Genomic DNA, 14984 nt, shown 5'->3' on the forward strand with positions numbered 1-14984 from the left:
CATGGTTAAATAAGTGGTACATCTGGGAGCAAAACTAGGGAATTCTAAATACAAATATATGGTGTTCTTTCCATTACGAGTTTTTATTTAAATTTTTGTATTTTTATCTGTTCATTTCATCTACATGAAATAAGATAAATTATTATTATTATTCTGTTTTATCTAAAATACTGTACCTCTTTGTTTACTCTAGCCACCACACAAGGAGCACATTTACTGTATCTTCTACTGCAAAGCAAAATAAATACAAATTTTGGGTTGCTGCAGGTAATGAAAAAAGGAGTATCTTGGTTGCAAATCTCAAACCCTGACCCTCAGGTCTACAAATGTATGTAAGATTATCGACTTTCTGAGACAACAGAGAGAATGATAATTTTATCACTGTATTGATGGTATATAATGAATCACTGTATCAATGATTCTTTTTACACCATTTCTGGTTGATTTATGGTCACTTATGACCACCAAGTGACCATCACTTATGACCAAACCAAGATATGAAATCCACTGTATTAATATTAAATAACAACCTCCATCTACCTCCTCACCATGTAAATTCTATGCAAGTTAGTCTTAGTTTTTCATTCTATGATTTTTGTCTGGCTTGCAGTAGGCTCTCAAGAAAAATATGTTGATAAAACAAATGAATAAATTAATAACTTTCCAAAAGGAAAACTAACCCAAAAAGTGGATCTAAAAATGTATTAACTTGGGCACCTGGGTGGCTCAATTGGTTAAGCAACTGCCTTCGGCTCAGGTCATGATCCTGGAGTTCCAGGATCGAGTCCCGCATCGGGCTCCCTGCTCGGCAGGGAGCCTGCTTCTCCCTCTGACCCTCCCCCCTCTCATGTGCTCTCTCTCTCATTCTCTCTCTCTCAAGTAATAAATAAAATCTTTAAAAAAATTTAAAAAAAATAAAAATAAATAAAAATAAATAAATAAAAATGTATTAACTTTCCAAAAAGTAAACAAAAGAGAGATATTCCAGGATTCACTTGGCCACCAAAGTTAACTAAAGAAACAAATGAATCTTAATATTACAATTACATATTCTTTCTCAACAAAGTACTTGCTCCTTTTCCATTCTGACTGAAAATGAAATCTCAACAGGTTACTCTTTGTTTCCTTAGATTCCTTATGCATGAGACTTCTACAACAACTCCTCTGTTCATTTTTCTAGAAACACCAAACAAATGTTCAAAGAGATCAAATCAAGTTCACTATCATAAGATCATAAAAAGGCCATTAGCAAATATACACATTAGGCTCTGGTAAGTTAGTATCAGTATTACATTATGACCTGGACTCAAAACAATCCCAATAATTCACTAGTTTCTTTCAGTGTTTTCATTTTCTTTGTATGCAGCTGCTCTCAAGACTCATTTCAAAATATCAAATCTCACAATTACCAAAAGAGCCATTTCTAGCAATCCTACATTAAATCAAAACATTCTCTTTACTGCTTTATCTTCTATATTGTTCCTCTAAAATCTAAGTAAAAAGTACTAAAACAATGTTAATTCAAATACTGAGGATGAAGGAACTTGCTCACGTAATACTTTCTTTCCTCATATTTTTAATGTTATAATTTAATTCACTTCAAACGTCTATGCTAAGTTCAAAGTTACCAAATTAAAACTGCAAACTCATTTATATCCTTTTTCTCTTTATTTTTAAACACTGATACTAAAACATTTTAAAACCATATTACTTATCAAGTCAAAACTAATATTATTTGAAGTATCACCAATCATTTAGCTTATGTTTCATAAACAGTATAAAGCACCAGTCTATTATATAAACATACCAGGTTCCATACAGTTTTTCTTTAAATTCTTTAAAGTAAAAAATCGAATTCAAAAACTACAAGAAAACTATGGATTTAATAAACAGATGAACTTACTGAAAAAATCTTTAAAGACGTTTAACCAATCCATTTTGAATAAAAAGCCCGTGTTCCTTTTGTCAGTTTGTTAACACAGCTCAGGATAATTCTCAGTGAGCTTCCTGGTCTGTTCTGCAACACTGAAACTCCCCACACCCAATCCATGTGACTTGGCCTACACCCAGGCAATAGAAAGTTTTTCTGAGGCTTCTCTCTTTCTAAAACTTTCCCCCCACTGAACTTTAACAGAACCTGTAAAACAAGTATATCATCATGGCCACAAATGTGACCTTTATTATTCAAACTTATTTTGGAAGACGTTTTAAAGCATATATTTTCAATAGTTGAAAATATATTCATACATTCACTCTCTCCTTTGTTTTCTCCTTTTCTTTCTTATTTTTCAAACAATGTCTCCACCAGCACAATCATTGTAAAACAAATCCATTAACCACATAGGACATTTAAGTTATCAAAAAGGGGTTCAGAAATTCTGAGAAAAAGAAGGCTATCTGATACAAAAGCTGGAATTACATCATTATATAGGAGAACTAAAGATCATTAACTTAAAACAATGTTTTCAAGTATCCTGCAATATAGGCAGCAATAACTATAATACAGTAATAAAGTTAACAGAGATATTCTAGGACTTAAATGGATATAGTCTTTCCAAAATCGTCTCAATAATATCAGAAAATAGTATGGAAGGTTTCCCAGGCGTATTAACAAATAATAAAAATTCTATCCAGTTGGGCTTTTTAAGTTTATATGCAGTAATATCTAAAACTGGGATATATTTCCATTTTGCTCTATGATATTACGTTTTTCATGATCTTCTGTTTAAACATTTGCTCTAGTCCCAGGAAACTAGTATCCTTTTAAAAAGGAACAAAAAAGTCTACCTAAGTGTAGCCCTAATCCTTTTTGTGCCTTCATCACTATGAGGCATACTTCCTTCATAGAAGTTACCTTAATTTTCCCTAATATCTCTGATCTACATGCTTTAAATAAGTGTCCAATATTTACAAAATCAGAAGTTCCTGGCTCTAACTATGGTCTCTTCAGCTTGTCAAGGATAATCTCTTTCTGATTTGTCCTTCACTTAAAAACTAATAATAATGGTCTTATTTGCTAATTATTAAAATCTTAATAAAAGGTAACCTCAAATACAGCAGTTAAAAGTCATGGTGAAAATCAGATTAATAACTCCCTTTATTAAACTACCTTTAGAATACTAGAAATGTTATTCACTCACAAACCAATATTAAAATATTTTATATTTGAGTCGTACTATATTTTGGTTTTGGCTATTTTACAGTGTTAAAAATAAAAGACTGGTCATCTATTGCTGGTATCTGAAAGAACACTCTAGAATAACAATAATGCTGAATAAAAAATAAAGCTAATATAAAGCAGTTGGTCAATAGTATTTCATATTTGTCAGTCATGCCACATTACTCCCAAACTATTTCTGCAAAGAGAAATTTTACTTTCTCATCCACATATATACAAAGAACCATTAAGTAACAGCATGTTTGCCTGAATACCAAAAATGAAATTCTGTCCCTCCCATTCCTTCCTGTCAGCCAAGTAGGAGTTTAATTAAAAGAAAAAAGAAAGAGGCCAGTCCTCATCTGTGCATATTTCCTTCCTATCAGCTCAGCCAAGCCCACTGTGAAGCAGGTTCCATTATCTCTGGCCCTAATGGAGAGCTAGTAAAAACAAACAAACTTTACACAGTTAGAGGAAGAAAAAGGGGGAAAAAAGAAAAACAAAATAAGAAATCAGCTTTGTAGATGGTAATCTACAGTAATAATGCACAATTTAAAACTCTCTTATCAAATGCAAAAACAAAATGATGGTTTGTTTTTAAAAGCAAAATTCAAAATGTAAGCTATTAAAGGTTAAAATACAGCAATGTGCCATGTTAAAAAAAAAACTGCCTTAATGCCAAGGAGGCAATTCTGAATCTCCCTCATTTATCCCTGTCTCAATTAGATGCAGAATTTACCTAAACCCCAACAGGCACTCACAGTTCAAGGGGTCCCGGCTAGAGGATCAGATTCAGTCCGCTCATGGGCACCACCCTGGTCTGGCCCTTGAACACCAGCTAGATTTATAGAAACTGCCCACTAACACTTATGGCCTTTACTGCTCTTCTGACTTGGCTGAATCCCTGCTATGAGCAAACCTACCTGGCCTAGCTGAAATTCTAGTCTTGGCCTTTTCTAGTCAATTCTGCCCAATGCTGCCAAAATTCTATACAAAGAACCAAGCTCTAGCATCCATTTAAAAGAAAGTATTATTGGTGTTTTAATACAAAAATAACTTACCTAAGGTATCCTTTAGATTTTTTACAATAGATGCTTTCCGAGCACTGTTTTTCCTCTCCACATAGTTAGAAGGCACAAAACCCGTTTTATTCATGGAGTTTCGAACTCGCCACCAGGACTTAGAGTCATCCAGAAGCCATAATCTCTCATTCTTCTTGATGTCCAGCTCTTGTTCTTGTTGGGCCACATAATCAAATTTGGCTACTACCACCACTTCTTCTGCCATCTTTCAGCAGCTTCAGCTACACTGTAACCACATATAAAACATTTTTATAAGGTCTAGGAGTGGTCTAAATGCTTTTCAAAAAAGATACACGTAAAAACCTAAGAGAACTGAAAGGTTGAAAGGAAAAAATATGAAAAAAAACAAACAAAAACAGGCAATACTAATACTAATAAAGACAAAACTGCTGTAGCTATATTAATAATACACAAAAAGAGCAAACCATTTAGGCAAACCATTACCAGTAATAGAGAAGTTCACTACACAATTGAAGGTTTTATTAAATATACATAACAGCCAAACTTATATGTACCTATTAACATAGTTCCAAAATAGACTGACAGAACCACAAAAAAAATGTGACAAATCCATTATCACAGAGGACAATTTTTAACCTTATCTCAGTAATAAGGATACAAAAAAATTAGTAAGACTAGATAAGAACTGACATCAAAACCATTGAGTCTGATCTAATAAATAGACACCAATATTACTTCTAAACAGAATACAAATGGAACATATATAAAAATTACCAATGTGAGGTGATAAAGTCTCAGTAACTTTCATGTACTTGGTATCCCACAACCATATTCTCTGACAATCATTATAAAAAGAGCTTGTTAAAAACCTCCTGTTTGGGAACTTCTAAAACTTCATGTGTCAAAGAAGAAATTATAATAGCATTGTGAAAATACTTAGAGGACTAAAATAACAAAAAGACTTTATATAATCAAACTTGTCAGATGCAGCAAAAGGAATATATAGAAAGAGATTCTAGTTGTAAATAGTTACATCAGAAAAGAAAATCCTGAAATAAATTAATGAACTGAATGTCTTAAGCAGTTAGAAACATAGAATAATATAAAGTAGAAAAAATGAAATAATACAAATAAAAGTAGAATTTCATGAAACAAAACGATATAGAAGAAAGGCTCAACAGAACAAAAAGGTAATTCTTTGTCATGACTAACAAAATGGACATAGTTCTGGCAAGACTTATAAATGAGAAAAGGAAAAAACACACCCAAATACTAGTAATAAAAAGGGAGCCATAATTAGAGATGCTGCAGACATTCAAATCACCTGGCAATATTAAAAATAACTTTATCAATAAATCTGAAACTAAAATATACAAATTCATAGAAAAATAAAAATTAAAAAAGTAGTAACATTTAATCAGTCATTAAGAAATCTTCCCATAATGAACATCAGGACCACTCGGTTTACACGCAAGTTCTATTAAAATTCAAAGAACAAGGGCACCTGGGTGGCTCAGTTGGTTAAGCGACTGCCTTCAGCTCAGGTCATGATCCCAGGGTCCTGGGATCGAGTCCCACATCGGGCTCCCGGCTTGGCGGGGAGCCTGCTTCTCCCTCTGACCCTATCCCCTCTCATGCTGTTTCTCTCTCTCTCTCTCTCTCTCTCTCTCTCAAATAAATAAATAAATAAAATCTTTTAAAAAAAAAATTCAAAGAACAAGTAGTTCCAATTTATACAAACTCTTTCAGAAGAAAGAAAGGAAAATTACAAGCCTAACTCACTCTTGAATTTATTAAGATGAGCTCCCTGCTTTCTTCAGAGATTATTTTACATAAACAGCTACCCTGGCTTAGCAAGCAAATCAAATAGTTTTGGATCTTGAATTGCATTCTCTTTTCTTTCTTTCTTTTTAAGATTTTATTTAATTTGTCAGAGAGAGAGAGAGCACACATGCACAAGCAGGGGGAGCGGCGGGCAGAGGGAGAAGGCGGCTCCCCCTGAACAGAGAGCCTGATACAGGACTCAATCCCAGGATCCTGGGATCATGACCTGAGCTGAAGGCAGAAGCTTAACCAACTGAGCCACCCAGGTGTCCCAGCATTCTCTTTTCTCAACAAGGAAGCAAGTTGTTCAATATTCTCAAAGAAATGCATTTTAATCTACAATTCAACATCCACTAGTATTAAAGTGTAGATACTTTGTGTTTATAAGGTAGATGCTTTTTGGGTGGCACTGCAAGGCCTCAAAACCTACCACACATTCTTCTGTAAGAATGGCTCAAGTACGTACAGCAGTGAAATTAACTAATGCTAAAATAAGAGGATGATGTGGTATTCAAAAAAAATGAACAGAGAAACCAGAAAAATCAATTTGTATTCTTGCATTTTTTTCTGTTTGAAATTACTTGCAAATAAAAAGTTATAATCAAGTCTTAATTATTACTAGCACATGATGCAAAAAATTTACAACAATGAATGATGACTTTCTGAGGCAACAGAAAGCAGAGAGGGTTTTTTTCCAGGCATACTTGAACACTGACTCTGATTCCTTCCCTGTGGGAACCTGCACACACACACCCTTATAATTAATCTATAAATTTAATCCTAGGCCCCAAAGGAATTTATTTTGAAACTTGACAAAACTGACTTTAAAATTTACCTAAAAGAGTAATCACATAAAACCAGCAAATGACATTCTATAGAAAATTAGAGTTGATATGACACTGAAGGTTGTATACCCAGAATTTTCTAGTTTCCTATCAACATCCCAATGATCCTTCCAGTTGTCACCTTACTATTATTGTATTAGCCATGCAACTTGTGGGGACTGACCCTAGTTTCTAAGCTGTATTTGGGTTAGTCAAAGCTGTCTCCTCCAATCATAAGGATAATAAGGGAATGCTACAAACAATCCACACACACGAATTCAACAACTTAGAAGAAATGGACCAATTCTTCAAAAAACACAAAGTACCAAAACACACTCAATATGAAATAGATAATTTGAATAGCCCTGTCACTATGCAGGAAATTAAATTCATAACTTGAAAACTCCAAGTTTTCCCCCCAAAAGAAATCTCCAGGTCTAGATGGCTTCTCAAGAATTCTACCAATTATTTAAAGAATTTACACCAATTCTACATAATCCCTTCTAGAAAATAGCAGAGGGGAAATACTGCCCAATTTATCTTTGAAATTGATATTAACTTATGTCAAAACTACACAACAGTATAAAAAGAGGAAACTACCAATCAATATCCCTCATTAAAACAGATGCAAAAATCCTTAACAAAATACTAGCAAATAGAATTCAGCAGTATATAAAAAGAACTAATACTCCATGACCAAGTAGGGTTTTTTCCAGGGATGCAAAGCTGGTTCAATATATAAAATTAATCAGTATAATTCACCACATTAACAAGCTAAGAAAAATCATATGAGCATATTACTCAATGCAGAAAAAGCATCTGACAAAATTTAACCCCCATGATAAAAGTTCTCAGAAAAACAGAAATAGAAGGGAACTTCCTCAACCTGATAAATAGGATCTACAAAAACCTACAGCTAACAACATACTTAATGGTAAAAGACAGATGCCTTCCTCCTACAATCAAGAACAAGGCAGATACCTGCTCTCACTATTCTCACTCAACAAAGTGCTGCAAGTTTTAGCCAATTCAGCAAGGCAAGAAAAGGATATAAATGGCATACAGATCAGAAAAGAAGAAATAAAACTCTCCTTATTTGCAGATGACATGACTGATTACAGAGAAGATTCTAAAAGCTACAAACCCCCCCCAAAAAAACAACCCCCCCCAAAACCCTCCTAGTACTAACTAGTGAATTCAGCAAGGTTGCAAGACACAAGATGAACATGCTAAAATAAATTGTATTTCTATATACTATCAATGAACACATGGACACCAAAATTAAAAATGCAGTACCATTTATAATTACTAAAATAAAAAAGGAAAAAAAATGAAAGAGGTGCAGGGGCGCCTGGGTGGCTCAGTCAGTTAAGCATCTGCCTTTGGCTCAGGTCATGATCCCAGGATCCTGGGATCAAGTCCCACATCAGGCTCTCTGTTCACCTTCTTCTCCCTCTGCCTGTGCGTGCGGCTCTCTCTCTGACAAATGAAAGAAAAGAAAAGAAAGAAAGAAAAGATAATGCTATTCAATATCCAAAACTAAAAGCTGAATTTATTTGCTCCCTGCTCTGTGGGGAGCCTGCTTCTCCCTCTGTTTGTGTTCTCTCTGTCAGATAAATGAATAAAATCTTTAAAAAAAAAAAAAAATGAAAGAGTTGCAAACCTAACAAAACATGAAGGAGACTGTATGTTGAAAACTATCCAATGCAGATGAAAGAAATTAAAGATCTAAATAAAAGTGTTTTTGAAATGGAAGACTCATAAGGATGCTATTTTTTCCCAAATTGATACATAGGTTTACATAATTCTTATCAAAGTCCCAGCAAAAGTTTTTTGTATATATAGACACTACTATTCTATAACTTAGATGGAAAGGCAAAATAACTAGAATAGCTAAAACGTTTTAAAGTTAAAATAAAATGGGGGAAACTTATTATATAACTAGAGTAGTCAAGATTGCATGGTATCAGCAAAGAAACAGACATGTGTATCAATGGAAAAGAGAACCCAAGGGGCGCCTGGGTGGCTCAGTCAGTTAAGCGTACCTTCAGCTCAGGTCATGAGCCCAGGGTCCTGGGATTGAGTTCTGCATCAGGCTCCTTGCTCAGCAGGGCATTTGCTTCTCCCTCTGCCTGCCACTCTCCCTGCTTGTGCACCCTCTCTCTGGCCCTCTCTCTGAATTACAAAAAGTAATTCAGTGGGGTGGAGGGAAGCTTTCTCAACAAATGTTGCTAAAGTAAAACGACATCAATAACCCCTGCCCCTGCAAAAAAAGTACAAGACCTAATCTCACACCTTATACAAACACAAACTCAACATGAATGACAACCTTAAATGTAAAACTATGAAACTTTAAGAAAAATATATAGGAGAAAATCTTCAGGATACAGAGCTAGAAAAAGAGTTCTTAGACATGACACCAAGAGCAAGATCCATAAAGGAAAAACTCAATAGTAGAAAAACAAATTCAGTTAGAAAACGAGCAAAAGACATGCAGACATTCACTGAAGAAGATAAAATAGAGATGGCAAACAAAGACATAAAAAGATGTTCATCGGGGCGCCTGGGTGGCTCAGTTATTAAGCGTCTGCCTTTGGCTCAGGTCATGATCCCAGGGTCCTTGGATCGAGCCCCGCATCAGGCTCCCTGCTCCGCGGGCAGCCTGCTTCTCCCTCTCCCACTCCCCCTGCTTGTGTTCCCTCTCTTGCTGTGTCTCTGTCAAATAAATAAATAAAATCTTAAAAAAAAAAAAGATGTTCATCAGCAGCAGCTATTAAGAAAATGCAAATTAAAACCATGTTGAAATGTCACTACACACCTATCAAAATGGCTAAAATAAAAGAGTAATAATACCAAATGCTGATAAAGATATGCTGAAACTGGATCACTCATACACTGCTGATGAGAATATGTTAAATGACACAGATGCTCTAAAAAAAGTTTGGCAGCTTCTTATAAAATTAAACATGCAACTACCATACCAACCAATTGTATTCCTGGCATTTATCCCAGAGAAATGAAGACTTTTACTCACACAAAAACTTTTACATAAATGTTTATATCCACTTTATTTGTAATAACCAAAAACGGTAAACCACTCAGAAGTCCTTCAACAACAGAATGGTTAAACATACTGTGGTATATTCCATACCAAGGAATATCACTCAGCAATAAAAAGGGAAAAAATGATAGATACACGCAATAACCTGAATGTATCTCCAAGGAATTATGCTGAGTGACAAAAAAAACAAAAACAAAAAAACCCCCCGAAATAATAAAAAAACAAAAACAAAACACCAATCCCAAAGTTTATACACTGTGTAACTCCATTTATATGACATTCTTGAAATGACAAAATTATTTTGATTGCCTGGGGTTAAGGAGGGAGTTGGAGTTGGAGGGAAGCGGGGGTGGTTATAAAAGGGCAACATCAGGGATTCTTGTGGTGATGAAAATGTTCTGTCTCGACTGTATAAATATTAATATCCTGGTTGTTATACTGTACTATACTTTTGCCAGATGTCACCACTGGGAGAAACTAAGTAAGGGAGACACTGGATCTTTTTAGTTAAGTTGTAAGATTTCTTATGACGGCATGTAGATCTATAATTATCTCAAAATTAAAAGTTTAAAATAAAATACACTGATTCAAGATAAAAAAGCAAAACAAAAAATAAAATACAGAAATAATATGTTCACATTCCTGAAGTAAGGAAGTCTTTTAATACCATGATTTCAGTGTTAGAAACTATAAAATGAAAAATGTTTAACTTTTATACAGCAAAGGATATTAGTACCTACTGCTGCTGTTAACAAATTATCACAAACTTAGTGACTTAAAACAACACGAATTATCTTACAGCTCTGGAGGTTATAGAGGTATGAAATGGGTCTTATGGGCTAAAATCAAAGTGTGAGCAGTGTTGTGTTCCTTCTGGTGGCTACAGGGGAAAATCTAATCCTTGCCATTTCCAGGTTCTAGAAGCGGTCTACATTCCTTGGCTCATGATTACATCACCCTGACCTTTAGTGTGATCCTCCCATCTATTTTGCTCACTTTAACCCTTCTGCCTCCCCCTCATAAGGACCTTTATAATTTACAGTGGGTCCATAACAATAATACAAAATAATCTCCCCATTTCAAAATCCTTAACATATGCAAAGTCTCTTTAACTACGTAAGGTAACATATTCACAGGTTCTGGACAACAGGATGTGTACATCTTTGGGGGAGCCTTTATCATACCTATCACCAACATCAACAAACAATGAGACTAAGTTTAAAAATTGGCAAAGAACAAAGAGCAATTATGTAAGAGAAAGGACAAAGATCCTGAATGTTCTTATATAATTAAAGAAATGAAAACGAAAATCAAGGTTTTATTCTTTGTCAGAGTAACAGAAAAAAACCCAAGGCTTATTTTGTAAGAATGTACAAAATAAGCCTTCCACTACATACATATTGGCATTATTAAACTAAAAATTGATATAAAGCTTAACTTTTTTAATTATGTAAATTTTCAACACATACAAAGTAAGGAATAGTATAATGAACCCCGTATCTATCACCCAACTTCAATTATCAATAATCTGACTTTGCAATTCACTGGAATCCTATGATTTCACCTATAAATACAAACAGATAAGAACACATACCCCACAAAAATTGACAAATCAAGGAGTCTTTTACCTTTTTTGCCATGGACCCCCTCCCCATAGCAAAAAGGTTAAGTCTGGTAAAACCTATAAATCCTACTCAGAATGAGGTTTTAAATGCATAAAAATACATGACATTGCAAATAAAATAAACTATACTGAAATTCAGTTAATATATTTTTTAAAAACTTGTACTGTTAAAAATATAAGTACTTCTTTATTAAGAGCACCTGCAACTATTCTTTCATTTCATCTGAGTGTATTTAAATAAAAAGTCTTTTATAGTTGGTCTGAACCAGGATCTAAACTAAGTCTGTATATTAATGTTTTATATCTCCTTAATCTATATAACACAGTTCTCTTTCCCCACTATTTTCATGCCATTTATTTGTTGAAGAACCTGGCTTCATTTGTCCTGTAGCACTTCCCACACTGTGCATTTGATTGAGGTGCATCCTCATGGTATTCCTTTATCTCCCCTATTTCCTGTAAATTGGTAATTTTATCTAGAGGCTTTACTGCCCCACTCTCACCCCAGATTCTTTTGTTGCTGTTGGTGCAAGAAACTTTAAAGATGGGGCGCCTGGGTGGCTCAGTCAGTTGAGCATCTGGCTTTAGTTCAAGTCATGATCCCGGGGTCCTGGGACAGAGCCCAGTACCCCGCTCCCTGCTCTACAGGGAGCCTATTTTCCCTCTCAAACTCACTCTCTCTCTGTCAAATAAATAAAATCTTTAAAAAAAAAAAAGAATACTTCATAGATATTCTTGAGAACTACTTACTGCCGTAATACAGGAAGCACCCTATGTCTGGCTGATATTTAAAATGAATGGTGGATACAGTAGTATCAAACTGATTCACCTACCAAGTTCCCCATCAAACCTTCATCTAAGGGTTTTATCAGCCACTGATGATCACTGCCCAGATCTACCATTTCCAAAATGATTTGCTAGCTGTACCTGCTTTTAGAAATTGCGAATGTTTTACTAAGAACATTTTGATTACACTAATACACAGACCCTACAAGAAAGGCAGAATATATGTTTCTGTGTTTAGAACACCAAATAACTAGATAAACAGCTAGATTCATTTGTTTCCACTTTTTGGAGCTCACTTTATTTTTCCTTTTAAAAATTTAATTATTTTTAAAGTTTATTAATTTATTTAAGTAATCTCTACACCCAATGTTGATCTCACAAACCCAAGATCAAAAGTTGCATGCTTTTCTGAATGAGCCAGTCAGGTGTCCCTAAAATTTAATTTTATTTCATTATTATATAAAGCATTTAGACGGTTCTAAAAGTGTATCAATCAAACAAGGTACATTCAGAGAGTTCTGCTTCCATACTCACCTTCTCTCTCTTTTCTCTCCCTCTCCCTAGAGGATAACCATTTTTTATTGGTTTTGGTTTATTGTTGCTTTTCAAATATGTAAAAGAAAACACATGTAAATTGGAAATTCTAATTTTCACACCCCCTCACAACAAAACATGTACACACACAAAGGGAGGGGCACACTATGTATTGTCTGAACCTTGCTTTAGGCTTAACAATATATCCTGAACATCATTCCACAGCAGTATGAGTTCTTTTCTAATATAACTACTGCACAGTACTTTATCATCATGGAAGTATCTCAGTTCCCTCAACTAGACCTTACTGATCGACAATGAGTTGTTTCCAGCCTTCTGATAAAAACCAGTGCTGCAATGAATAGTCTAATATACATGTCATTTTGTTTTTCTGTTGGTGAACCTTTGGGTTAAAGTCAGAGAAGTAAGAATGCTGAATTAAAGCTTAAGGTTTACATAATTTTGTGAGATAGTGCCAAATACCCTGTCCATAGGTTCTTCAACCTTTTATATTTTCCACAATATATGGGAGCGATTATTTCCTCACAGCATTACCAACAAACTATAGATTTTGGATTTCTGCCAGATAAGGAAGAAATGATATTTGAAAGCAGTTTTTAATTGTATTTCTCCATCACAGTGAAATTAAGCACCTTTTCCCAAATTTAAGGGACATTTACTTTTGTTTTTCTGTGTGGACTACCTGTTTACATCTTTTGCCCATTTTCCCAAGGTATGGCTTTTCTTTTCCAATTTTTAGAAGCTCTTTATATAGTAGGAATACTTGCCCTTTGTCTTTGATATAAATTTTTTTCAGTCATATGTCTTTTTAACTTGGTTATTATATTTTACGTACAAAATTTTTGAAGACCAACTTGACAATAATTGTCAAAATCTTACATGCACATTTCTATGAATCAGCAATCTACATACTACAGGAAAAAATAATGCAAGTATCCAAAGTCATGTATGTAAGAATGTTCGCTGGGGCAATGCTCATAACTGTGAAAAATAAGGAATAAAATGTATACCAAGAGTGTCTAAACTGTAAGTACTGGCATGGTAAAATGACCAATAAATACTAAGCAAAAATGCAAATTCTAAAGCAACAGGATTATAATTCTATTTTTTAAAAAAAACTCCCATTCATGTATTTCTATGTGCATTAAAAAGTTCTGGGAGGATGGGCGCCTGGGTGGCTCAGTCGTTAAGCGTCTGCCTTCAGCTCAGGTCATGATCCCAGGGTCCTGGGATCGAGTCCCACATCGGGCTCCCTGCTCCGCGGGGAGCCTGCTTCTCCCTCTCCTGCCCCCCCTGCTGCCCCCCCTGCTTGTGTTCCTGTTCTCACTGTCTCTCGCTGTCATATAAATAAATAAAATCTTAAAAAAAAAAAAAAAAAGTTCTGGGAGGATATACATCAAATTGTAAAAGTCGCAGCCTCAGTGAGTGGTAAGACTGGTAAAACTTAGTCCATACTCCACAGATATGTGTGGTTTGAATATTTTACAAAAATATTACTCTACTTTAAAAAAAAAAATTACTATAAAAAGAGAAAACCAACTGAAAACTATAACTAATAGGAACTGGAAGCCAAAACACAAAGTAGGTGTGAGGAAACATGGAGAAAGTATGAGGAAAAAGAAATGAGAGGGACCGGAGGGAAAAAGAAATGAGAGAGAAATAAGGGTATAAAGTAAATCTGTTTTATCACAGAATCACAACTAAAACCTATACAATTAGAACCTAAAGCAAAGCAAAAAAAAAAAAAAAAAAAAAAAACCCACAAGAAACAAAAACATACAAAAACAAAACAAAAAACACTAATAAATTAACTTTCCTTTGATGACTATTTCTTCAGTTAAGTAGCAGATAAAAAAGCTAACGAATTCAGAGTCCAGATAATAGGGAAAACTATCTTTAAACAAAGAAATAGGGATATGACATGCTTACACTACAAGAGAGACAGCAACTGAGGCCAAATTCTTTTAACAGCCATTTCCCTACTGATCTTTTAGTCAAGCTTAGTTCAAATTATATAAATTGAATATGGTATAACTGCACTATTCTTTGATCCAGCCAAGAGGCCTGGTTGTAAAGGTGGTCACTTAACATTCTATATTCTCCTACAAAA

The 14984-nt window shown here is 34.5% G+C and overlaps 1 protein-coding gene across 8 annotated transcripts in view; it reads right to left on the minus strand.

Moving 5' to 3' along the window:
* NCK1 (NCK adaptor protein 1) overlaps positions 1-14984 on the minus strand; it is a 78876-nt gene that overhangs the window by 16410 nt on the left and 47482 nt on the right. For 7 of the 8 annotated variants that reach the window (XM_045903709.3, XM_045903708.3, XM_054504399.2 and 4 more), the window contains one exon: positions 4219-4465. In XM_045903709.3, coding sequence (XP_045759665.1) covers positions 4219-4444 — 226 coding nt within the window. In that variant the 5' untranslated portion in view covers positions 4445-4465. Of the gene's footprint in view, positions 1-1903; positions 2148-4218; positions 4466-14984 lie in introns of those variants that run through there. The other variant, XM_045903713.3, reaches the window with a different exon arrangement.

The sequence above is a fragment of the Mirounga angustirostris genome, unplaced genomic scaffold, assembly GCF_029215605.1.
Source record: "Mirounga angustirostris isolate CCGP_5_RB_7025 unplaced genomic scaffold, mMirAng1.0.hap1 SCAF_1, whole genome shotgun sequence".
NCBI classification, from domain to species: Eukaryota; Metazoa; Chordata; class Mammalia; order Carnivora; family Phocidae; genus Mirounga; species Mirounga angustirostris.